This window comes from Sphaerodactylus townsendi, linkage group LG06 (genome assembly GCF_021028975.2).
Source record: "Sphaerodactylus townsendi isolate TG3544 linkage group LG06, MPM_Stown_v2.3, whole genome shotgun sequence".
Taxonomy (NCBI): Eukaryota; Metazoa; Chordata; class Lepidosauria; order Squamata; family Sphaerodactylidae; genus Sphaerodactylus; species Sphaerodactylus townsendi.
This window is the reverse complement of record NC_059430.1, coordinates 20,179,029-20,205,572: the sequence shown is the minus strand read 5'-3', so window position 1 is coordinate 20,205,572 and position 26,544 is coordinate 20,179,029. Positions and strand designations below refer to the sequence as shown.

The window sequence follows — 26,544 nt, the reverse complement described above, 5'->3', positions numbered from 1 at the left end:
CAAAGAATCAGAGATTTCACAGGATTAATTTGGTTCTCACTATGCCCAAGGGCACCCACGCCACAAACAGGACATCTGCCCTGCTCCACTGGAGAGGAGAAAGATCTTGAAGAACAGCATGAACCAATGCATTGCATTCTGTTTGTTTATTTGCATCCTGGTTTCACCCAGTTGGAACTCAAAGCAATGTAGGACATCGTTCTCACCTCTTCCATTCTCCCACAATAACCCTGTGGGGTAGGCAAGGCTAAGGATTTTTGATAGGCCCAAGCTAATCCAGCAAGTTTGCATGGCAGAAATGGGGATTTGAGCCTGGGTCACTCATGTCATTATGCCATGCCAACTGTCTTATGGTTTTCGTGGCATTACAGCTGACCCATCCCAATTATTATTATTTATTTATATATTATCCTCCTCCTCCTCCTCCTCATTATTATTGTTGTTGTTGTTGTAGATTTCACAGCTGCCAAATCTTTAGCTGGTTGTTGGCCTTCATTACAATTTGAGCCTCACCCAGAGGCCTAGGAAGTTGTAATGTATCGTCGTAGTATTCGTGCGGATCTCAGCAGGGCTGCCTTCTGAATTTGACAGATGTTAATTCTGTCTATTATTATTATTATTATTATTATTATTATTATTATTATTATTATTATTATTATTATTGTTGTTGTTGTTGTTGTTGTTGTTGTTGTTGTTGTTGTTGTTGTTGTTGTTGTTGTTGTTTAGATTCCGTAGATTGCCTCATCCCCAAAGGGCTCTAGGCGGTTCACAATACAATAAAGACCCACAAATTACTTTAAAAACATCTAAAAACATTTAAATTTCAGTATGCAGCATCAAGTCCAATAATAACAGTCTAACCCATGTTGGTGGCACCCGATCTTAAGGCCGGTCTTAGGGCTGGGAGGGGCTGGCAGCGCCCAAAGATGAAACCAGTGTGGGCACTGCCAGAGATGACAAACCAAGGAAGACAACATTGTTTATTCCATGGAAACTACAAAGCACTCTGAGCTTTCACTGTCAACATAAATAATCTGTGCCTTGGCATACAGGCATATCCACAATTACTGATTGAAGTCAGGCCTATTAGAGGCTCACACACTGAATGCTCAGGGGACAATTTACAGTCATTAACACTCGCATCCATCCCCAAACGTTGGAAAGTACTAAAAAAACCTTGCAGGACACACAGCTGTCATTTTACTCAATGCTAGAAGCAATACATCTTGCGAGTTACTCAAACGTGGCAGTCCCCGCATGCGTTGGGATGCCCAGAAGCAACGTCAGTCAGATGCCTATGAAGGAACTGCAGTTACTACCAATGCTCTCTGTATGGAGCGCAGCAAGTACCAGAAAGCCTTGTAATCCACCCACCGCCTACTCATGCGCCGTGCAAAAGCTCGATCTCCGCTCTGTGGGAGACAAGCATAATGCAGCAAGCAAGGCAAAGCTTGGAGGTTAGATCTGTGAGCCTAAACGACAGCCAGTGGTGGCTATCTGGAGAATGTCCTTCGATGTATATCGAACGCATCTCCCTTTCACATTTCATGATGTTCACACACTAAGGGGATAGAAGCATGCTAAAAATGGAAGGATCTGAACTGGACCGTAGTGACCTCTATCAGGACTAGGGAACAAACCTGAAACTGGCGGTGGTCCAGTTCACGGTCAATGAACCAGGAATCGAACTCTGCTGCTGTAGCCCAGGGCCCAGGAACCCCAGCCCCCCCCCCCCCATTCTCTCCCTGACACCTTGGCTACATACAAACTAATGGCTACATACAAACCAATGGCTACATACAAACTATACTTGGCCTCCAAATAAGAATCATAAATTCAGCTAAAGATGGCATTTCTAATTTTGGTAGCCAAGTTCGCCCCAGATTTCTTAGTTGGCAGATGCAATAAACATAGCAAAACATGGTGTGAGTGTGTGCGCAAACCAGGAAGGGCATGAGTCTATAAACTAGCTTGGGTTTGAACAGAGTTTAACGCATCAACACACAACTGACTGGTTCTGATCTACACAGCTTTGTGGCAGCATGGAATCCACGCTGTAGCCCAATGTAGAAGTTGAGAGGATGGATCTCAAACTCAACTGGATCTGCTGGTGATCCCTAGCCTGAAAGATCTCTGGCTGGCCTCAACCAGGGCTAGGGCATTTTTGGCCCTGGCCCCAACCTGGTGAAATGCTCTGTCTAGTGAGACCGGGACCCCGGGGGAAGTGATGCAGTTCCACAGGGCCTGTAAGCACAGCTATTCCACCAGGTCTATGGTTGAGGCAGCGACTGTTTCCATCATTCAAATGGCCTCCCTTTCCCCTACTCCTCCTTTCACCAGGTTTTTCAGATTTCTGCACCTACAAGACGTTTTAAGGTCTACTATTTTAGTATATTTAAGGTAAGTGGACTAGTTGCTATCTGAGATCTTTTTTACTGTCATGTGACTTATGTTTTTTATCGTGTGAAACATGTTGGAAACTGTCCTGAGTCCACGAAGGGAAGGGCGGCATACAGGTTCAATAAATAAACAAATAAATAAATCTCAAGCATAAAATCACTGGGAGGCCTCAGGCGAAGTAGGCTGTTACGATCTCAGAAAACTTATATAAATACTGCCTATTGTAAGCCTCCTAAACTGTCTTACCAATGCCTGTGATGGCGCACAACAAAAACATGATCCAGGAAGTCAATTAAATCCAGCCAGTACTAAAATCAGAAAAGAACTAAAAGTGACAGCAGCCGCTACAACTTCTTTCACTGAAGGCATAAACATCTGTTTCGACCAAGCCATCTAACGCGCAGTTCACAGCGGAAAGTGCTGTCAAGTCGCAGCAGACTTGTGGCAACCGTGGAGGGTTTTCAGGACAGAGACGAACACGCAGAGGTGTTTCTCCCATTGGGCAAAGTGGGCAGCTGCCCAGGGCGCCACCTTGTGGTGGGCGACAAAATTGCAGGTTCGTTTGTGGGGGATTTAGTATTTTCAGTGTTTTTTCCATTTTTGGCCTGCAGGGGGTGCAGACTTCAGGCTAGCAGCACCAAAATTTCAGGGAGTTTTTGGGAGACTCTCCTGATGATATAACCCAGGTTTTGTGAGGTTTGGTTTAGGGAGTCCAAGGTTAGGGACTCCCAAAGGGAGTGCCCCCATCCCCCATTGTTTCCAATGGGAGCTAATAGGAGATGGGGGCTACACCTTTGAGGGTCCATAACTTTGGACCCCCTGAACCAAACTTCACCAAACCTGGGTGGTATAATCAGTAGGGTCTCACAAAGATACTCTGAAATTTTGGTGCTGCTATCTTAATAATTGCACCCCTAACAACAGGCACCCCCTAAATTTCCCCAGATTCTCTTTTTAAATCCACTCTCTTCCTACCAATGCTTGTTTTCTTTCTTTCTTTCTTTTATTCGCCCAATGCCTAATAAAGGTTGTTGTTGTTGTTGTTGTTAAATCCACCCCCTTCGGCATGGATTTAAAGAGAGAATCTGAGGTCCCCAGTTTTAACATTGAAAGGGATGCTGTTTCAGGTTGGGGGAGAATCCACCCCAAAATAGCATCACTTTCAATGTTGTTTAAACTGGGGACCCCAGGTTCTCCCTTTACGGTGGATTTAAAAGGAGAATCTGGGCTCCCTAGTTTAAACACCATTGAAAATGATGCTGTTTGGGGGTGGATTCCAGCATCACTTGTTTAAACTAGGGAGCCCAGATTCTCCTTTTAAATCCACCTTAAAGGAAGAATCTGGGGTCCCCAGTTTAAATAACATTGAAAGTGATGCTGTTTCCCCCAATTGGGGGGACTGGATACAACACCATAAAATGTTTTCATAGCAGTAATAAAACATTTTGAAAGCACTTTGAAAACGTTTTCCAAAAATTATTTCTGCTGCGTGGCATGGCCTATTGCTGTGTTCAGATTTGTGAGTTGGGGGATGTTCTATAATGTGATGGTGACTTTGAAATGACCTGGTGGAAAAAATCATTGTTTGGTCACGGTGGGGGAGGGTGGCTGCCCATGGAGGGACATCAAACTCAGGTTTTGCCCAGGGCTCCAGTTTGCCTAGGTACGCCTCTGCGAACACGGGTGCTTGAACACTGCCTGCTTCTGGCTAGCAGCCCCGGACTTTGTTGGTGGTCCGCCATCCAAGTACTAACCAAGGCTTGCCTGGCTTCTGAGATCTGTTGAGATCAGGCTAGCCTGGGCCATCTAGGTCAGGGCCCCAGTTCATTCATTCATTTTCTACCTTTCTGCTTTTGATACTGCAGAGATCCACCTGCAGAAAATCTTGCACCAGGAAAGACTAAGCAAAGAAACATGGTTTCAGGTTACAGCGCTTGATCAAAAGGAAGACAGAAAGACTGGTGTGACTCTGTTGCGCTACGTGCTCTAAGTTCCCTAAGAAGGAAGCTTTTAATAAAAGATATGGGATGGCGGAAATGAGAAGGATGGGGGCAAAACATGGTTGCTCTCAGTACGCTTTCTGGTTGTCAACAGAGTGCTGACCTAGCCCCTCCCTCCCAAAAATCCTTAGTCTCAGATTACGAGTGGGGTGACCAAAATCTGACTCGGCCATGAGAATCCTCTTGGTGACACGGAGTGGTCCTATAATGAGTCTAGCGTATTTTGCAGGGTTGACATGAAGAAAAAATGAGGTGGGGTGAAGGACTATGAATGCCACCCTGTGATCCTTGAGGAAGAACAACAGAAATGCAGTAGATAAACAGGGAGAGCCAGTGTGGTGTAGTGGTCAAGGTATTAGCCTATGTCGGATCTGGGAAACTCAATTCAAATCTTTACTCTGTCTTGGAAACTTGCTTGGTGACCTTGGGCTAGTACCACGCTCTCAGCCTCAACCAGTGCCGTGTCTGCCAGAGGGACCGGGGGGGGGGGTGTCAATTGACCCTGGGCACCCCCCACTGGATGATGTGGGGGGCGCCCGGCAGGCTGCAGCAGGCTCCTGGCCCGGCTGCTCCTAGCAGCCAGGGCTGGGAGCCTGCCACAGGCCGCCCCTTGCCCCAGCCCCGCCAGACTGTTCCTAAAGTAAGTGGGGCATGGGGGTGTGTGCAGATGTTGCCCCGGGCACCATTTCCCCCTGGGACACCTCTGGCCTCAACCCTGGCAAGTGTTTCGTTGGGAGACCTACAGGGAATACTACAAGCATGACCCAGAAGCAAGCAATTACAAACCATCTCTAAATATCTATTACTTTGAAAACCCTACAGGGTTCCCATAAGTCAGTTGTGACTTGATAGCAAAAAACATACACAGGTAAATATGGGAAAAATCAGAAATGACAAGAAAGCCTATGTTTTTCTTCGGAATAGGGCCAAGAAAGTCCACATCACAAACGAAGAACTCCGGTTATGTTGACTTTTGCTCTTTTTTTCAGCCTTCAAATCAGATTATCCCTTAGATTCAATGACAACAAAGAGACCTGACAATTTCAACAAGGCTCACAAATGGAATTACAAAGAAATATATTGTGTACAAAGCAAGGGAGAGGAAGGATACTTTAAAAATACTCCAACAACTTGAATGGACTAGGGTTAATATGTTTGGTTTCCTCTAATAACCATTTCTAAAGCTTGCAAATGATTAGTAGAACATCTGGTTATCTAACTCCATCTGCTTCAACTACTTCCCAGAGGATGGGTATATAAATAGCTTTGATTTATTTATTTATGCAGTCTAAGCAAGTTGGCTTTTATATTTCTTATCTAGCCTAAAACCAATAATTCAATCAAGTGGAAAGCATTAAAAGAATTAGCAACCCAAACAAATAAAACTTTGTATTGCGTTATGATTAATATTCTAGATGCACGGAATGAGAAGATTTCTTCCTAAAAACTCAGTAAAAAAAAATGCCAACTTGAATCAAGGAATTTCATGCTGAGCAAAATACATCTGAACTGCCCTTTCCTCTAAGAAGCAAAACCAACCAACCATCTGGCCACCTCCCTAATTATAGCACAATTTTAGCTCAACCAAAGTCTCCATGTCTAAAATTACAGCCCTCCAGTTACACTAATTTTGACTCAGCAGTGGTTTGGCTTTCCAACAACCTATAATCTTCCTGTTTCGGGAAAAAACCACACACAATACTTCTGAATTTGTATGTTGTTATTACACGAGTGCTTTGGTATAAAAATGACTTTGATAAGCCCCACGATTAGCTGGATGTCTTCCAGGGAGTATAATTCAATTTGAAATTACTGCTAAAGTTTACAAGCTGCTGCGACAATCTAAACCAGCCTTTCTCAAACCAGGGTTCGGCTGTCTCAGGTATTCTAGGAATTCAATGACTTCTGTGCAAGGATGTTCCAGGAATTCTGTCACTCTTTAATAAGGACACAGATGGAGCCTCTTTCTCACCCATCTAATTATCATGGACACAGTTACCCCAGTTTTCTTGGTATGGAGCGAATGGAATTGGCTTTTAACTCTTTCGAGGGGTGGAACTAGAACCAGGGGGCATACACTGAAAATGCTGGGGGGGGGGGGGGAATTAGGACTAATAAAAGGAAACGTTTCTTCACGCAACATGTGATTGGTGTTTGGAATATGCTGCCACAGGAGGTGGTGATGGCCGCTAACCTGGATAGGTTTAGAAGGGGTTTGGATAGATTTATGGAAGAGAAGTCGCTCTTTGGCTACCAATCTTGATCCTCCTTGACCTGAGATTGCAAATGCCTTAGCAGACCAGGTGCTCGGCAGCAGCAGCAGCAGAAGGCCATTGCTTTCACATCCTGCATGTGAGCTCCCAAAGGCACTTGGTGGGCCCCTGCAAGTAGCAGAGTGCTGGACTAGATGAACTCTGGTCTGTTCCAGCAGGCTCTTTCTTATGAAATTCATAAAAATATGCCCAGCCAAAAATATGCCCATAAAAATATCATGTGGCTTGCAGATCATCTCTGAGCCCTTGTGAGAAAGTGTGCCCTTTGGCTGATAGGGATCTAAATACTGCAATTACCTGAGAGGCTACAACCAAGTACAGCCATAATCAATACAGTCATCACTTACTGTACTCAAAAGGAAGACAACTCCCCTTTATAATTTTTATGTGCTTGGATGAAGAAGGAGATTCCTCCATGATATGCAAAAGGGGAAGGTACACACCAAAGTGAAAATGAAGAAAACTTGTACCAACAGGCTACAATAATGACTTCAAAAAATTAGTTCTCCCACTGGAGTAGCAATTTACCTGTAAGTAACCAACATAATTTTATAATTTTACAAACAGTAACAAAATGTTTTGGAAAAATTGTTTACATTCTCCCATTGGAGTAATATATATAAACACAAGTTAGAACGGCACGGCAATGTAATCTAATTTTTTGAAGTCATTACTGTAGCCTGTTGGTACAAGTTTTCTTCATTTTCACTTGGATGCAGAAGGAGGCATCAGAGGTTGTGTTTTGGACTGGTTCAATTCAATCCTCAAGGACGGGACCCACAGATTTGGCACTGGAGACGAGTTATCATCAGTCTGGGATCTATTCTGTGGAGTCTCAAAGTGTGTGATTCTATTACTCATGCTCTTCAATCTTTATGTAAAAGTGGCTGTTGTGGGTTATGGGGGCTTGGCCATGGTCTGGTAGTTTTTGCTCCTAACATTTTGCCTGCATGTATTGGCATCTTCAGAGACAAGTGTAGAAAAACACTTATTACTGCGACACGCCTCTGAAGATGCCAGCAATACATGCAGGCAAAATGTTAGGAGCAAAAACTGCGAAGCCACGGCCACACGGCCCAGAAACCCCACAGCAGCCTGTTGATTCTGGCCATAAAAGCCTTTGACGATACATTCATGTAAAGCCCTTAGGCCAAATGATTGATAGTTCTGTGGCCGGCTGTAATCAATAAGCTAATGATACACAGCAACATCAGAAACTCCTGGTAATGGAGTAGAGGCCCGGAACCACAGTCTAGTTGCTGTAGTTAAATGGCTAAAAGGGAACAGACTGAAACTTAACCCTGGAAAGACAGCAATAATGCTTGTTGGGCAAGTGGAGGCCTTGAAGAACATGACACTCCCTATTTTTGATGAGGTTCGGCCGACCCTTGCTGACTCAGTTAAGAACCTTGGGTTACCACTGAGCCCAACATTACTGCTGTTGAAGCAAGTTATTGCCGTGGTTAGCACTTGGATGGGAAACCACCAAGGAAGTCCAGGGTTGCTAGGAAGTGTTTGTTTTTGTCCATCCTGCATCTACTGTCCATCAACTTCATCAGATGTCTCGAATTTTAGCGTCTTGGGAGAGGGAGAAAAATCTGTCCACTCTCTCCACTCCTTCATAAATTTTATAAACCCCCATTCTGTTCCCCCTTTGTCATCTCTTTCTAAACTGAAAAATCCCAGACTCTCCCACCTTCCTTCGTAGAAAAGGTGCTCAAAGCCCTTTTCTATGCCCTTTTCTGCATATTTTCCAGCATTTACTCTTCCCGATATCACACAAGCACGCTCCCATTTTGACCTGGTTTTAGGTTGGCTAGCTTTTCATGTGTGACACCGATTCAAAGCTATGCAGACCTTCGCAATGTCTCTCATTAACACCCTACCTTGCAAATCCTAAGGAAATGAATCTTTTTTTTTTATAAGAGTCTAGACATTCTGGCTGTTGAAATAAATTTGAAAAATATTAGACCGGAGTGCTCAAAAGAGAGGTTCGTGAACAAAGGGCAGATTGTAAGAGCTTAATGTTTATGACATTTTTCAATTGTTATCATTTCTCAAAGCCCGGCATCATCATTATCTTATGAGACTTGGGGGTCAGAATGTCCTTAGCTTGGAAACACCACAGCTGGCTGCAAAATCCCCCCCCCCCCCCCGAAAACCTCATGTGGCTATAGAACAGTCTACTACGAAGCATATGTTAACTCAATGCAGGTTTCCAGCTTGAGAAAGACATTTAATACATTCTTAATGCAGTTATAAAATGTGAGGGTTGGGGACACGGGAGTAATTTCTCAGAATGTCGACAGAACTTAGCAAACCCCTTTGGCACAGGCTAATTGGCCCACCTGTGGTGTCTTTCCCCAGGGCTTCATACGGTACTGTTCAACCTCTTCAGATCTTTACTTGCAAGGTGAAATGGCAGGGGGAGCTTCGAATTTTTTTTCACTGTGCAGGGTTGGCTCAAGATATTTTTGTGGCCCCAAGCAGATACGCACCTTGCCACCTCCCTTGTGGGAGCAAGCTAAGACCCAGCAGCTTTGTGAACACTGAAGCTCGGCTCCGGCTCGTGGTAACTTGGTCCACCTAGTGCTTCTGACCCAAGGAAAGTCAGCATGCTATAGTGATTAAGAGCAGTAGACTCTAATCTGGAGAACTAGGCTGGAATCCCCACTTGTACGCATGAGTGGCGGATTCCTATCTGATGAACTGGATTTCTTTCCCTGCTTCTACACATGAAGTTTGCTGGGTGATCTTGGGCTAGTCACAGTTTTCTCAGAACTCTCTCAGCCCCACCTACCTCACAAGGTGCCTGTTGTGGGGAGAAGAAGGGAAAGGAGTTTGTAAGCTGCCTTGAGTCTCTTTGTATTACAGTAAAGCCAGTATAAATCCAAACTCCTTTTCTTTTCCAGAAGCACACTGGGGTACATGTTGGCACCCTTACATTTTCCCACTTGGGTAGCAAACCTGCCGTCTTACCACTTATGCCAACCCTTTCTTATTCCCTGTACTTCTCCGGAAGATGAGGTACACCTTCACACTTATATTAATTTAACACGTTCTCTTCGAGGAATAGTGCGAATTCTACAAGGAGGGGAGAGATCTGGAATTTCCAGCCGAATTTTTGGCATTTTCTTACAATTCTTAGAACGCATTGGGGGAAATCAGAATAAGTCACACTTACATAGAAATCAACATAGGTTTGTAGTTTAGACAGAGAACATTCTACACAAAAATCAGGACTGACTGTTCTTATCCCTCATAGCAAAGTGCTGGAGGTTGGGGGGGGGCGGTTTGTTGGAGGTTGTGTGTGTGGGGGGGACTCATCCAGTCTCTCCAGTCAAGGGGAAATACCACACCTTTAATCTGCTGTTCTTTTCAGGTTTTGAACAAAATAATACAGTTTGGGCCTGGGTCAGGGGGACAACTCCTGAAGTTTGATTTGCAGCCTGAAAGAACCCAATGAAGTCTTAACTCCTTTGGCCATGACACCAAGTAAACTTCTTTACTGGTTTCCAGTGAGTCTTCATCAGAGTTAAAAATAGTCGAGAAACATTTCTCTTCACCAGGGCTACTGGGAAACGCTTCCCCTTTCTAGTTCATTTTATTCCACTTCCCCCCCATGGTTCGCTATTTTATGCTTGAAATCTCGTTTGGCAACTAACAGCCAAACAGTAAAGCACAGCTGGACAGTGGTTAGAGTAGCACAATTCAATACAGGGAGGGAACCCCTGGCCATATTCCATCAAATTTCTTTTTTTAAAAAAATCACTTAGAATCAGATGCCTAAAAACAAGCATCATTTTAAAGTACTGTGTATCCCATCCAACTCTGGCACTGCTTTTCAAATTGTTTTTGAAACTCCCTTAACTTTAAAGTACAGGTGGTGGGGGGTAAAGAGACTTGCTGGATACACAGATCTGACAGCACATTACGTCGGATTACAGAGCCTTCCGCGCAAAGTCCAACGTATCAAGCTAAACTCGTGCATGTTAAGTGCTGACAAGCTGCTTCTGACTCACAGCAACTCTATTCACCACCGAATTATCTCATTGAAATTCACACAAACCAGAGTAATTAATTCAAGCGAAGAGTAATTAATTCAAGCTTGACTTTTTTTCTTCAAAAAAAATGGCACCATCTCATCTTTGGAAAACATTTTTACGACATCGACACATTGAACAAACTTACCCCGATAGTAGAAGAGGCACAGATCGGAAAGAACAAACCACCGTTTCTTCCAAAGCTTCATGCCGGTGCTGTCCTGCATGACAAACGCACAAACCAAAGGCATTGGTCCTTCAATGGAAATTAGTAAGAGGTGACAGTGCAATTGAGGCTGGGGTTTATTAAGGAATGGGGGAAGATGAATGTAAAGATGGCATTTTCAAGTTGTTTTTGAAAGGTGGCATCCATCTTTACTGCAAGCAGCTGAAGACACCTGCAACAAGTCAAGCTATATCTTGAGCTGAAAGATTTCATGTCATTTCTCATTCTTTCTATCAAAAGACGACAGGTCTCTCCAAACAGTGAGACATTGGTAGGCACAGGGAATGTGGATTAGGGATGCCATTCCACTCCCCAACCAGAATGTGGATTAGGGATGCCATTCCACTCCCCAACTTTGTCGCTCTTCCTGGTTCGAAAGCTTAGTCTAAGTCAGGATTTGCTGAGTCTCCACTCTAAAGCCCATTTGAAATGCCCAAACTCACCTCTGCAATCTGAGAAATAATTGCGTGGCATTTGGGAGGACCGTTTCATTAACTACTCACCGACTAGAGCACTAAAGTATGACTTGTATAAACAGGTCGTCAAATATCAGCCAATGAAAACAAAAATCTTACCATCGTATACCAAAAATGACATCTTCCAAGGAAGAAACTAAATGCATTGGTCCAAGAGATGGACCAAATGACATATATCTGTGCATGAATCATCTTGGCGTGTTTGCCTGGGAATGCACAAAGCTTATTTACTCTGCTTCCACTCTGCCGTTCCTTGTTTAGAAACTAAGTCCTACCTAACAGTAAGGAGAGGAGACAGAGCAGCAACCTTTGTTACCAGAAAGCCCAGAATCAGAACAAAGGTACTAAAAGCCCCCAATACCCATCAAACTGCACATGCCAATAGAACAGGGGTGCCCAACTCTGGTGCTTGAGATGTTAATGGACTACAATTCCCATCAGCCCCTGCTGGAGTGGCCAATTGGCCATACCAGCAAGGGCTGATGGGAATTGTAATCCATGAACATCTGAAGCACCAGAGTTGGACACCTCTGCAATAGAACAAATGAATAAGGAGCTGATACTGCATCCTCATACTCCCAATTCAACCCTTGGTCATAGTGAGTGGGCCACTGGCCACTGGGGACAGCAATTCCTGAAACTTCAGGAGACAAGTTAGCGTGATGTCGAGGCTAGAGTGTCGGGCTAGGGTTCAGGAGACCCAGATTTGAATTCACACTGGCAACGTTCTTCCTGTTCTTCATTTTATCTTCACAACAGCGCCGTGAAATAGGTTACACTGGCCCAAGGTCAGTCAATTAGCTTTCACTGCTGACTGGCGATTCAAACCCGGGTCAAAGAGATCCTAGTTCACACTCCAGCCATCAACTCTGCACCAAGAGGTATTCTGAAAGACTTCTTTCTACCTAAGACCTAGAATGATTGTCAGCTGTCAAAACAGTCAGTACTGTGATAGTCAGACTAATGGTCAGATTCGATAATAAGGCAGATTTGCCCGTGTAGCGAGGAGAGAAGCATTTCAAGGAGTAACGCAAGTCCTTTCTCCCCTCTGCTATCATCCATACTACTGCCATCGGTTAAATGTCTCCCCAAATATAAAAAGCCCTTCATTCCTAAAGCAATTTTATTGGCTTTTATGTCCATAACCAATTTGCAATGCATTTCTCAGAACGAACGGCGACCACCGACCAAAGCCGCGTGTGCATTGTCAGATAATGAAATTTAATAAATATGTTAATCTGCTCCAAAAAAAGAAAAGGCAATGTGAATTTTAAGTATACTTCGGCAGAATGGGCGTGAGATGATATCCGGGGGTGTCAGAACAGCAAGTGCTAAACCCCTGAATATTATGAAACACAAAAAGGGCAGATGTGGATTACTCTGTTAAAATCTTTGAGATGATTATCTGTTTGCAAGCTGTACATCCTAAGAATCCTAAAATATTCCACTGTTCTCATTTTTCCGAATAACTATCATCTCATATCTGCAAATGCCACAAAAGGTTTGTTTTAGTTATGGAAAATCTACCACATTCCGGGGCACATTAGGACAGCTGAATATGGTTTTGGACATCTTTAACGTTTGCTATTAAGTCCTACGCTGACTTGCTCTACCAGCAGTCCCAAGGTCAAAAGCTGGCTGAGAATAAAGCCTTCTTTGAGGGGGGAAAATGAAAATGCTAACTCCTTGGATGGTTTACGCATAAAAACGAATTCAGATGTCTCAGGCGGAATGTTATCATTGGTCTCTCTAGCACAGGGGTGTCCAACTCTGGCGCTTCAGATGTTCATGGACTACAATTCCCATCAGCTCCTGTTGATGGGAATTGAAGTCCATGAACATCTGAAGCACCAGAGTTGGACACCCCTGCTCTAGTACAGTACTGGTAGGCGACTGGATTGCCAAAGTTTTGAGCAGAAGTCTCGTCAACCCTTTACCCTGAGAACATTTAATTAGAAATGCCCCTTATTTTGCTATGTGCAAAACGTCCGTTCCATCATAGACTCCAAGTATGGTTGCCAGCCCCCTGGTGGTTCAGAGAGGCGGTGGGGAGAAAAAATGGGCCAATGGAAGGATATCACTTCTGGACGAAACCAGAATTGACACTATGCCTTCCAAGGAACTGCCCAAAAAGCGGTTCCTGGAGAGGACTGATGTCACTTCCTGATAGACTGCAACAATGTACAAAGTGAGGTCCTCACAGGGGATAGGAAGGCCACCAATATAACAGTTCACTTTATACAAGCAGACCATTTCTGGGGAAAAAAAGAGGAACAATGTCTTGGATACTACTCTCGATTTGCTTCATGGACAGGGGCCATGGTTCAGCAATCCAAGTAACTCCCTCTTTCTCTTCCTGTTCTCTCCCCTCCCCCCAATATTTCTAATGAATGAATCAGAGTTGGATATTAGTTGGTTCTTATTATATTTTTGTCATCCCCCACTGGAGAGTGTAATGGCATTAAAGTTTTTAAATTGTAGTTAAGATGTGGATTTTAATTATCTTAGGCTTGAATTTTTATCATATCGTATTCTGTCAGTGTAAAAGCCGCCTAGAGCATGGTCTTGGGCAGCAGATAAGCCAAAATAAAGGAAAGCAATTGTTGTACATTAAGAAGACCCCACGTGTGATCTCCAGTGAAAGAAAGACCTTTCTTGGCCTGAGGCAACAGGGACCTGCTGCCAATCAGATAACAGATTTTGAGCTAAATGGACCAATTGTCTGATTCCATATAAAGCAGCTCTGTCTGCTCAGGTTCTGAAGAAGCAGCTCTTAATGTACTGGAATTGTCAAAAGGTAGTATTTGGAGAGCTCCTGGAATTATACTTGGTCTCCAGGTGACAGTTCTCCTGTAGAAAATGGCCGCTTTGGAGTGTGGACTCTATGGAATTATATCCCACTGAGGCCTCTCCCCTCCCCAAACCCCGCCCTCTACAGGCCCCACCCCCAACATTTCTAGGTGTCTCCCAGCTCAGAGCTAGCAACTCTGTGTACACGACTGGGGCACAGACAGCAGACAGTTGTTTAACATCTGAAGTTGCTCCTGACACACTGTAACGGAAACCAACATTTTTGAAAGAGCTGACATTGGCCTGCCAGTCACAGGCAAACAATTACAGCAACTGACACTGTCAAGGCCTTTCTGCTTTTAAAAGGTGACCTTTCTTCCCAAGAAGAAGTATTCCATACAGCTGGCCGACTCAAATACAAAAATGATTGCGTCAGAGACGGCAACAACAAATCTTAAGACCCATCATGCTGTTTCAACAGGCTTTTGACAGCTCACGAAAATACCACAATTTAACTCCAGCTTTTGTGTGACTGCCTCTTGCGGTGTCAAATCAACAGATAGGCGCAACGCTGAATTTCAGTCCCTTATAAACAGACATTCGTCAGGAAACCGCACCATCTGGAGACATCTGATTTATCCCAGATGCCCTGAGCCATTGGTATTTGAAAAGAGTGAGAGTACATGCTGGACATGTAGTACAGAAATGGTTCTAATTTGAAGATTTCCTGACTGTTGTTCTTGACCCAACGTGCAGGTTTTATTATTAGAAAATTAAACATTTAGAAGGCAAAAAGAAAAACAACCTAAACTAAAAAGTAGTACCTGTGATCTTGAAAGGCTACGTTTAAAATAATGGATGAGATGCTTAACAATATTTAACAAAACAGATAGCGTGAAAAGATCAGCCTCCACCAGGGTAGATCCTGGTTCCAAAATACAATATTTTCCCAATCATACCTTGCTTAGTTTGGGACTGAATTGGAGCATCGACCACTGATGGCACCCTTTTGTTCTTGGGGTGTCAAAAATTCAGAAAATGCTTAACTTGACTCTGCTGGCTTGTCACACCGCCACCTCACCAAAAGGGAAACTTATTATTTACATATTCGTTAATTTTTTAAAAAAACACAGTCCAATCATGTGCAGTGCTCTGTATAATATAAAGAACTGTCAAATAATTACAAAAATGACTGTAACTCAAACAGGGAGAATAGCTGTTGTTGGGTGTTGGTGAACGGCGTCATCTCAATTGTTAATTGTCTCATCCATCATGGCATGTCACCTTTGACATGCATGTCATAGGTTCTCTATCGCTGATCTAGACATAGCCTTATCATACAATGCTAGTTTTGGGTTGGTAGCTATGTTTGTCTGCAGTAGAAAAGCTAGTGTCGAGTCCAATAGCACCTTAGAGACCAACCAGACTTTGGGGTCATCCTGAACATCTAATTGGTCTTCAAGGTGCTACTTCGTGTTAGTCTGTTTTCCATTTCCTTGAACGCTCTACAATATGAACTGTCTAACTCAGGGGTCTTCAAACTATGGCCCTCCAGATGTTCATAGACTACAATTCCCATGAGCCCTACCACTTGGCCATGCTGGCAGGGGCTGATGGGAATTGTAGTCCATGAACATCTGGAGGGCCATAGTTTGAAGACCCCTGGTCTAACTAATGCAGATCCCAAGCAATGCCTCACTGGCTAGATGTTGGTTCAGGTTTCTTAAAGCAGATGCAGATGTGCTCTTTATGGACACCATCCTGTTTTCAGAGCTGAATCACATATGCCAAATTACAAAGTAATAACATTTTGCCCCCTCCCTAGAATTCTTCCTTCCCTTTCCTTTGCCTTCTGTTTTCCATCTCCTTCCGCCACTGGAACTTATGCACCAAGCTGGATTTACCATGGGGTTTTTAAAAAATTGTTATTGACTTTCTATTACATTGTATTTGATTTTCGGTAGCTGCTCTGAGCCTGCTCCAGTGGGGAGAGTGGGATCTAACAAATAAATAAATAATCATAGGATACTGACAAATGGCTTTTGTCTCTATAAATATACACTGGTCTTAGCACATCACTTACTTCCCTTCACCAAGAATGTAAGATGTGCAGACAAGGGAACTTTGTACTAAATTGTTACCTTTGTAACCACGGCAGCAAGGTCGAGAGCTACTTAATGCTGCAGTTGTTTTCAAGGACAGCTTAGAATGAAATACCAGTGCCTTGATGCACAGAAGTCAAGGAGACCCCTCCGAATAATCATCTCTTAAAGCATAAAGCAAATCTGAAGGATCAGGAGCAGAATGCCTGGGAAACCGTTCAGTTATCAATGCCTTGCAAAACAAATCCCCTCTAATAGGAGCATCAAGCCCCCGAAGCCCTGGCTTTGCCATTTCCCCAAGAAACCCAGAACATAAATCCAGAAATTTGCAACTGCTGGATTCTTGTGTGCTTGCTGTTAGCAGGTTTCCTTCATCAAGCAACGAGGCACAATAAAAGCAACAGTCCATATGCACAGGGAAGAGGATGCCAGTTTCGGGAATTTTTGCCCAGTATTTCAAATAGACCAGTTTTCTCATACAATATTCAGCAAGGCAGACAGACAGTACCTGCTTGTAAAGCCATCCGCGTCTAACGACAGGTGCGTTGGGGTTCCTCTTTATCGAATTTGACCTCTTCCCAAAATTATGGACTTTCTTTGAAGAGCGGGATGTCTAAAATGGAATCAAAGGGATCAGAAAATGCAGCGTTAGCATCAGTCGCGTATAAGAAAGGAACACACACCGCTAGCCCTCAGAGAAGAATAGCGATCCCTCAGGCCTCCCCTGGGACTTATTAAGAAACAGCTTCATTCCCTTTTTTTAGGTAAATAAGTAATTGGCCTGCTGATTCTGCTGGCTTAGGCATTTCTTGAAGTCTTCTCCAGAGGGAGAGAGGCGGCTCCCAAGACACATCTGGATCAAACACTTACATGATAGCTTAATAAGTTATTACACAAACAAGGCACTGTTCTCAAAGAGGGCGAGAGCATACATGTGCAACGCTTTTAGCAAGAGAAATGGACACACAGCAGCCACATCTCTGGGAAAATGAAAGCAAGAGAGCTATATCCTAATTTTTTGCCTTTACTTTTGCCATCAAGTCACAGCTGATTTATGGTGACCCCATAGGGCTTTCGAGGCAAGAGATGTTCAGAGGTGTCCCATCCAAATAGCGGCCAGGTCAAGGTTGAGAGTATGTGTCTGGCCCAAAATCACCCCCTAAGTTACCATGGCAGAGTGGGGGTTCAAACCAGATCAGACTCCAACACCTTAACCACTGCATCATGCTGGCTCTCTGTTCTATAATGAGGAAGTGCTAAAAAATAATAATCACCAAACAGCATGTCTCAATTTGTAGATGATAATTTGCAATTCTGAAAGTTGTGAGACTGCAGGACTGTGTCTGAAGAGAGGAACGGCCTGAAGAGGAAGAACTGAAGAATGACATTGACTCGCTAGTGGTTAAAAGCCAGTGGACTCTAATCTGGAGAACTGGGTTTGATTCCCCACTCCTCCACATGAATGGTGGACTCTTATCTGGTGGACCAGATTTGTTTCCCCACATGAAGCCTGATGGGGTGACTTTGGGTTAGTCACAGTTCTCCCAGATCTCTCTAGCCCCACCTACCTCTTTGTTGTGGCGAAAGAAAGGGAAAGGAGTTTGTAAGCTGTTTTACTGTTGAGAAAAGCAGTGTATAAACCCAAACTCATATACTCTCCTTGCCTCCAGTACCTCTTATTAGCAAGCCTTTATTGGCATAGACAACAGTACAACAATAATAAAAAACGGATTAAAAAGCATATACAATACAGGAAATAAATGTTAGGTCGAAGGAAATCTACTGGAGTTTAGTAATTTCCAGGAGAAAGTCTGCCACTATTATACAGAGAGAAGGGACAGGATTGTCCAACAAGTAGTGCAATCTAATTAAATCGGGGAGATGGGGTAAATGTCAAGGAGTAAGATTCACATACTTGGATCTGATTTCCTTGAATCTGAGACAGTGTAGTAATTGGTGGGCCAGAGATTCAACTGAGCCATCGTTACATGGGCACAATCTTTTAGCCTTTTCTTGCTTATTAAATCTGCCATGTAACAAGGCAGAAGGGATAACATTAAACCTGGCGAGCATTATGGCTCTCCTTTGAGCAGGGTTTATTAAACAATACAGGTAGTGTGCCAAGTAGCCCCGTTCAAATGGGAGAGAAAAATACAGGGGGGAGCACGTTTTCTTGGTTGCGGTGATTAGGGTAGAGAACTCTCTATCCAATAGTTGACCTTTTAATTTTCCATAAGCTTCTGAATAGGACAAAGGGCAAAGTGAATCCTCTGACAGTCCAATAGAGGCCATTTTTTCATCAATTATGGGAAACCAGGGGTTGGAATGGGTGACCAGTACCTCTTAAGGAACCCTTCAACCTGCCCCCAGCACCTTCCTTTTAAAACACATTTTTTTGACACTCACGGCTGAGTTATGGTGACCCCCGTAGGGTTTTCAAGCAAGAGACATTTGGAGGCGGTTTGCCATTGCCTGCTCCAGCAGTATGACTCCAGCATTCCTTGGATGTCTCCCATCCAAATACTTGCCAGAGCCGACCCTACAGAGCTTGTGAGATTTGACGAGACCATGCTAGCTTGCACTATCTAGGTCAGGGCTTTTAAGTACACAGTGTTATCCAAATTGCTAGAAAGTTAGAAATTAGCAAAGGGGAGACTTTGCTTGATGTGAGGCTGGGCAAACTCGGAATCTCGGTCGCCAAAGTTTATGGAGAGGGTCTGGATTTTAGACCCACTAGTTCTGAAAACAATCCAGAATCAGCAGTGTGAGTGAGCCGTTGGGCTCTTGGAAACAGCCTCTCTCTTTTCTTTGTTTTTTTCCCCTTGCTTGTCTTTCTTTTTCTTTTTTATCTCTTCCCTTTAAAAATCTCTGTTATTTTGCTTATGGGTTGCCTCTGCAGTCGGGAAAGATTCTGTTTATTTGTACCTCTAGCCACCCCCCTGGGGTGGGTTTTTTAATATGTAGGATGACAGTGTTCGATCTTGCAAAAGGTTCTAATATATTTGGGTGCTGTGTGGTTTCCAGGTTGAATGGCCGTGTTCTAGCAGCATTCTCTCCTGACGTTTCACCTGCATCTGTGGCTGGCATCTTCAGAGGATCATTTCTAATATAATATAATTTCTAATATAATTTTTGCCAAATTAAGGTGTGAAACAAGATAGGCCATCTGCTAAATTTACTTCATACCCAGTATCAAAGGCGCAACATTGACAAGATTTGTAACGGCTGTCAGTTTCATATTTGACAACAGCAATTTGCACCTCTAGAACAATAAGACAAGAGTGGACTTGAATGCCGTACTGTGGTTCAAGGTAACAAACCATCCACATACTCAGGAAAGTGGTACAAGGCTACAATCTTCATCATGTACTACCAGTAGCATTACCTTCTGCATTACATGCTGCCAGCTATACAGCTGATACAATGAATTTGTTATCTCTCAGATGTTTGCTTGTAAATCACTATCCGAAGAATTAAGTTCTGGTTGACAATTAGGTAACAGTTTGCCAGAAAGCTTTCTTGAAAAGAACGGAATTAGATTTCAAACAGGGACTCGCATACAGCAGAAGCAACGCTGGGCACACAGCATGGTTGTTTTTATCAACTGCATTGAAGAGATGTACAAAAAAAAATGTAAAAGGTACTAAAAAGGTTTAAAAAGCACCGTGTGTTTGATGGTGGGATGTACCGTGGGAGGAAAAATACAGACTCATTTGGCACTGTGTGTCAGAAACAACACGGATCTTGGAATAAGCCAATCAGGTTACTAAGTGCAAAAAACACAAACACACGCTAGACAATTGCCTCCTGTTCACCTAGCAATCCCAGGCAGCTACTGGGAGAAGTACAGCATCCCCGCTGAAATGTATTGAGTTTTAAGGGCCACAAACGCTACAGGCTTGTCTTAGAGGCTTTAAAGAATACAACCACGGTGATAATTTATTTTCAAGAGCACAACGGGAAGGGAGTTTGTGAGTGAATGATGAAGACTCAATTATTGTCGAAGGCTTTCGTGGCTGGATTCAACTGGTTGTTGCGGGTTCTACAGGCTGTGTGGCCGTGGACTGGTAGACCTTGTTCCTAACCTTTCGCCTGCATCTGTGGCTGGCATCTTCAGAGGTGTATCACAGAGGGAAGTCTGTGGAAGTCCTGGACACAGTGTGTAGCAGACTTCTCTCTGTGATACACCTCTGAAGATGCCAGCCACAGATGCAGGCAAAACATTAGGAACAAGGTCTACCAGTCCATGGCCACACAGCCTGGAAAACACACCACAACCACAAAACTCAATTAGTCTGCCAAGAAAACAAATGAGCAAAGCGTGTGCATAGGACACTAAAAACCTCTATTTGGAATTTGGCCCAACCCAAAGACAGGATGCAGACTTTGGGCTCCCTCTTTTACTCTGGCAAGAAATGGGGATCAACCTGAAGATTCCAGTCAACACTTCAATCCAAGTCACCCCGAAGAATAATCTTGGCTCGCAAAAGGAGTTTAGCCCCTGCAGTTGAACCACGCCATTAAAGACCAGGGCTCAATTGTTCTGCCACTTGCTCCAGAACTTCTTAAATATGTGTTGTCGAGGGCTTTCATGGCCAGAATCAATTGGCGATTGTGGATTTTCCGGACTGTGTGGCTGCGGTCTGGTAGTTTTTTCTTCCAATATCCCGCCCCCCCTTTGACACGTGTTACCAATGCCATCTTTTGATCCACTTTGTATCTTTTGCTCTTTGTCCTGGATAACACCACCAGAAAATTTTGTTCTTCTCTACAGGAGAACAATTATTGTAACAACTTCCACAGGTGTTTTCTTGTGACATGTGGTGAATCAGAGCCTTGAGCAGAGATCACGATCTTGCAGCACGTCATAAAGTCAAAGCCGTAGGCACCGACAGACCTGCTCTTAAGTGCAAAAGGGAACAAGAGACATGGCGACTCCCTATGGCTTAACACATCAGTTATTGCAAGGGTTGCTACAATTAGGCAATGAATAATAAATGGGCATGACAAGCAAACATCTGTTGGGAACTTTCAATATGCACTTGTTCACTTCCATGCAAAGACCTACACAGAACACAAAAGTGAGTCTTGTGGCTGTTACCATTTTTGCCACTGTTTGTGAATAGCCGTTAAGGCTAATGCATCACAGCATTGCTAATTTATCTTTTTTTCTAAGCCTAAATAACAGCTAGTAATTCAAAGCACTCATGAAATATTCTGTTGTATCATACAAACACCCTTTCTCCCAAACAAAATGTTTATTGTAAAAACTTCACTTGCAGACATTGGCTTGGACGCAGTCCTGTATGAGCAGAAAGGGACACAGTGCCAAGATTTTCTAATCTAAGACATCTAGCACCGTCTTCCCTATATATCATAGAGCTAGGAAACTGGTTGTGCAATGTGGGGTTTTGATATGAAAATACTTCTGTGTGTGTTTTATTTCTGCATTTCAATGCAGGGTTTTATATGCGTGTTGATGTAGTTTTGAGAGGGATGGAAACCTGTGTTCAGTGCGGAAGTCATTACCCTCAGAAGCAAATTAGGAAAATAAAGTTTTGTGGCTAGGTCTATTTAAGGAACTTTAGAGTAAGGAGGAGAACTGTACCTATTAAAACCATTATGCTTATGTACCTATCAGCAACCATTACACATATGGACTGCGCTGAAACCACTATGCTGCTATACTTCTAAATAAACGGTCTGTGTTAAGAAGAAGAAGAAGAAGAGGAGGAGGAGGAGGAGGAGTTTGGATTTATATCCCCCCTTTCTCTCCTGCAGGAGACTCAAAGGGGCTTACAATCTCCTTGCCCTTCCCCCCTCACAACAAACACCCTGTGAGGTGGGTGGGGCTGAGAGAGCTCCAAGAAGCTGTGACTAGCCCAAGGTCACCCAGCTGGCATGTGTGGGAGTGTACAGGCTAATCTGAATTCCCCAGATAAGCCTCCACAGCTCAGACAGCAGAGCTGGGAATCAAACCCGGTTCCTCCAGATTAGATACACGAACTCTTAACCTCCTACGCCACTGCTGTTTAAGTGAAAACAACTGTTTTATTAAAACAGGGGTCTCCAATCTTCCAGGGGAAGCTGTTTGCTCACAAGTGGCTGCAAAATGCAGTAAAACGAAAGAATCACAAATAGAGTCATTCTCAAATAACCTGTTTCGGAGCGGGGGGCGGGGCAGTCTCGCTTTAGGGGCAGGAGCCATGCAAAGTTCCCCCTCGAAATGGTTTTTTTTACCTATATTATCCCAGGTTTATTGGCCCGTGCGGAAAGGGTCCTAAGGAGCTGGGGATGTTTAGGCTGGAAAAGCAAAGGTTAAGGGGGGACGTGATAGCTATGTTTAAATATTTGAAGGGATGTCATGTCAAAGAGGAAGGAAGCCTGCTGCCTCGGAAGCTAGGACATGGAGTAATGGATTCAAGGTGCAGGGAAAGAGATTCCACCTAAACATTAGGAAGAACTTTCTGATTGTGAGGGCTGTTCGACAGTGGAATTCACTGCCTCGGAGAGTGGTGGAGTCTCCTTCTTTGGAGCTTTTTAAATAGAGGCTGGATGGTCATCTGTCAGAAGTGCTTTAATTAAGTATTGCTGCTTGGCAGGGATTTGGACTTGATGGCCCTTATGGTCTCTTCCAACTTCATGATTCCATGCCAAGGAAGGGAAGAAGGCAGCACAACACACATCCTCTCAGAACACTCCAGAGAGGTGCCTTTACAGGTGTCACTTCAAAAGGGTCTCAGAAAAGAAGCCAAATGTTTCACATGAGATCGTGCCCACTCAGAAACGTAAGCCGAGTAATAATTATGTTTGGCATAGCTCAGGTAACCATCATGGCATTTTCCTTGAGTTTCTGCATGCACAAGAACTCCAGCTCAAGCACATCCAACCCGTTCTTTTCAATCTTGTTTAAACATACATCAGAATTCCTTAAACCGACTTAAGGAGGATGTGCGCCAGTTTTAGATCTCACATTTGAAGCAACAGAATGTTCCATGTTTCAAGGAAACTTAATGACATTGAGAGGTAACACAGCAGTGGCGGTTTTTTGGAGCGTTCTAAATTTAACATTTACAAAAATCTGAACTTGTAAGCTCTTTTCCTCAAAAGGCAACTTTCTGCAACAAGAACCAGCCCAGCAGTAGTTTGGGAATCTGAAAACAATTATGTGGCTTCAGCTGAAGATTCTTTCCATGGCTTAACATCTTCTCATGGATTACATGAAAACCAGTAGCAATAATGGCGGCGATGGTGGGTAACTAAGACCAAAGCCTGCCAACTGTTTTTCCTAAGAGCCTGTTTCTATTTTGTTCTCACAACACTCACCCACCGATTCATTTATTTTATGTTTCAGCATATAAAGGATCGGTGGACATTCTAGGAAAGCCTGTGACGGCATCTGGAACAAATAAGCCGGCTTTTGCAGTGTGGAAAATTTGATAAAGGGGGAAAGATGCACACTGCCCTGAGCCCTTTGGAGGATAAAAATGTACCAGATATTATCTATGTCCAAACATTTCTTGTACAATGTTTTTGCCTTGCCAGATTTCTGCTCCGTAACATTTGCCCTTTACACCCTTTATGGGGAACTATCCAACTCGTCATCTAAAAGTTCAGTGTATTGAACACCAGGACGTTAAGCATGACTGAAGGACAAAGGAATCAGAAGCGGAAGCTGCACCCACCCGTGACAAAAAAGGCAGCGAAAAAGTGTAATCAAAACACATCCTTCTAAAAAATGATCCAATGTATCTTTAAAAAGCGTACTGTAAATACAGTTCCCTCCTCTCCCACCACCTCTTACTTCCAGCTGCTTTAGAACTTCAGACTTGGAACCCAATGGACATGAGGCCCATTGGAAAGCAAGAGCATGACAGGAAGTCACATGATGGAGGAGGGCAAGAGAATGACAGGAAGTCACATGATGGAGGGCAATCTGGAGTTATGATCTCACTGGTATCAGGGCCAAGAACCATGGTGGCAAACTGACAGTGCAAACCTAGGCAGAGTTACTCCAGTCTAAGCCCACAAAATGAACGGCTTTCGATTAAAGTAGCTCTCTTTAGGACCGCCCTGTAAATGAACTGCAGAGAGGACAAAAGCCAAGCAACAGGAGATGTACCAAGGAGCAGGCCAAGAGTCACAGCCATAGAGGAACTCTCTTCACCACTGGGTGACCTTGCCTCATGGTTGTGCTTCTCTTTTCAGCCTACACACAAAGATTCAGCATTCAGAACGTGATCAGCCTGAGGGTCTCAAACCAATGGGCTGAAGACCACTGCTCTACGTAGCACATGCTGCGAGTACATACGGAAAGCCATCTCCCAATGAAAGAGCTAAAAAACAGATAAACACACTTGAATGAGAATTGTAAGGCTTGGAACCCGTTGCCCGTTTCTGAGAATGAAGCCATCCTTTCGTGACAGCTTTAAATAGGGTCTTCTGTTTTGTTTGTGATCTATTGATGGATAAAATGGTCACAAGGCTCCTTAGGCAGTTTTTATGAACTGGGAAAGGAAATTTATAGGAAGGCAGTCTTTCAATTCCACTCTAAGCCAAGTAAACTCATACAGGGGGAAGAAGGTCAAATCCTGCCTTAATTTATGTTACCAGGGGTGGGTGGAGATAAAGGGCCCGTCTGGCTGCACATTGACCTCTCCTTCCCCTCCTGTGCTGCTTGATTTATAACCAGAAGGAGTGGTACTCTTACCCTCTAAACAAGTACAGTAGCAGCAGATCCTTCCTCAAAGCAGGATCTGAAAGACATAGGATCTAAAGCGGCTGAAAGACATAGGATCTAAAAAGTATGAGACTTGACAGACTCTGTGGAATCTTTATCTGGGTCGGTCTTCTTTATGAAGCTCATATATCACCTCTTCCATTTTGTTTTGCTTCATCCATGCGCAGTGGTCATGATTTCCCTCGATGCTACCCACAAAAACGCCTTGCACAAGCAACATTGCAGTCCCAACACCCCCACTATTCTTTGATGACCGCGGCTGCAATTGCTAATCAACAGGACGTGATTTAGACTGATGAACTCATGAAAACTATTTCCCTGTTGGCTGCAGTTTGGCCGTGTTTCACGTTTAACCTACTTGACAGCAGGCAGTTGCCGTTAGGGCCCCAATCTCCAATAATGAAAGCAGGTAACAAGAAAATAATAATTGGACTAACATTTGCTGATAAACAACTGGGAGAATCCATAGTTCAAAGATGGCTCTCCAGCTGACTATTCTTTTTCAAAGAGAAATGCCCATGTCTACAGCCAAAAGGTTGGCAGGAATGGAATCTGCCGCCACCTAATGCTAGCACAGACTTTGAAGTTACAGGGAAGGGCAGTAGAGAATTCATGTAGGGATAGAGAGGATCCTCCCTGACCTTTGCCTTTTCTACTCAGTGGTGGGATCCAAAAATTTTAGTAACAGGTTCCCATGGTGGTGGGATTCAAACTGTGGCGTGGCGCCAATGGGGCTGGGTGGGGCACAACAGGGGTGTGGCCGGGCATTTCGGGGGTAGGGCATTCCTGGGTGGGGCTGTGGCAAGGACGCAGCCGCTGTGCCGGTCCTTGGGCGGGAAACGAATGCACACAGGCGCAGGCTGCCACGCATGCCGGTGCACCTCCTGCTAGACTGCTTCAAGTTCTGCACGCTACTGCTGAGAGGAGGGGCGTAACTAAGGCAAAAATCACGTGGCAAAATCACCAATTAGTAACCCCCTCTTGGCACACACAAATAATTAGTAACCTACTCTCGGGAACCTGTGAGAACCTGCTGGATCCCACCTCTGTTTCTACTCCTATTGTTGTCCCTTTGTTACTCAGAATGCTACTCTCATGGGTTCCTTCCTTCCAATCACTCCCCCTCTTCTCTCTCTCCCTTTGTCTACTACGAGGGTTGGACATGTGTTCTACAATCTCTCTCCGTCCTAGCTTAGATAGGTAGCTGCTCCGCCTTTCCTATCTTGTATGGAGCTCTCTTAAAACAAAGAACTTCTATTTCTTTTATAAGTTAACAAGCCTAAAGTGCGAATGTATTCTTCAAGCAGCCAAGCTATAGAATTTCACTGGGCATAGACTCGGCTCAGGTTTCAGGGATCTCAGGAAGTCTTCTCATCCATGTTGGGATCCACAGTTGCAGCAAATGTAGAGTAACATCCAATATGCTCCACTGGGCCCATGCAAACTGGGTCTACCTCCCATAGTACCAACATGGCTACAAGTGACAATTTCTGA

General features: G+C 43.9%; 1 protein-coding gene across 17 annotated transcripts in view; it reads right to left on the bottom strand.

Moving 5' to 3' along the window:
• The window catches only part of PLEKHA5 (pleckstrin homology domain containing A5), a 271,127-nt gene that overhangs the window by 69,383 nt on the left and 175,200 nt on the right, over positions 1-26,544 (bottom strand). For all 17 annotated transcript variants that reach the window (XR_007244938.1, XR_007244939.1, XM_048502400.1 and 14 more), the window contains 2 exons: positions 16,819-16,923; positions 10,865-10,937 (listed from right to left, as the gene is read on the bottom strand). Coding sequence is in view for 15 of the 17 variants with exons in the window: in XM_048502400.1 (XP_048358357.1) it covers positions 10,865-10,937; positions 16,819-16,923 (178 nt within the window). In the remaining 2 variants the exon portion in view is untranslated. The remainder of the gene's footprint in view (positions 1-10,864; positions 10,938-16,818; positions 16,924-26,544) is intronic.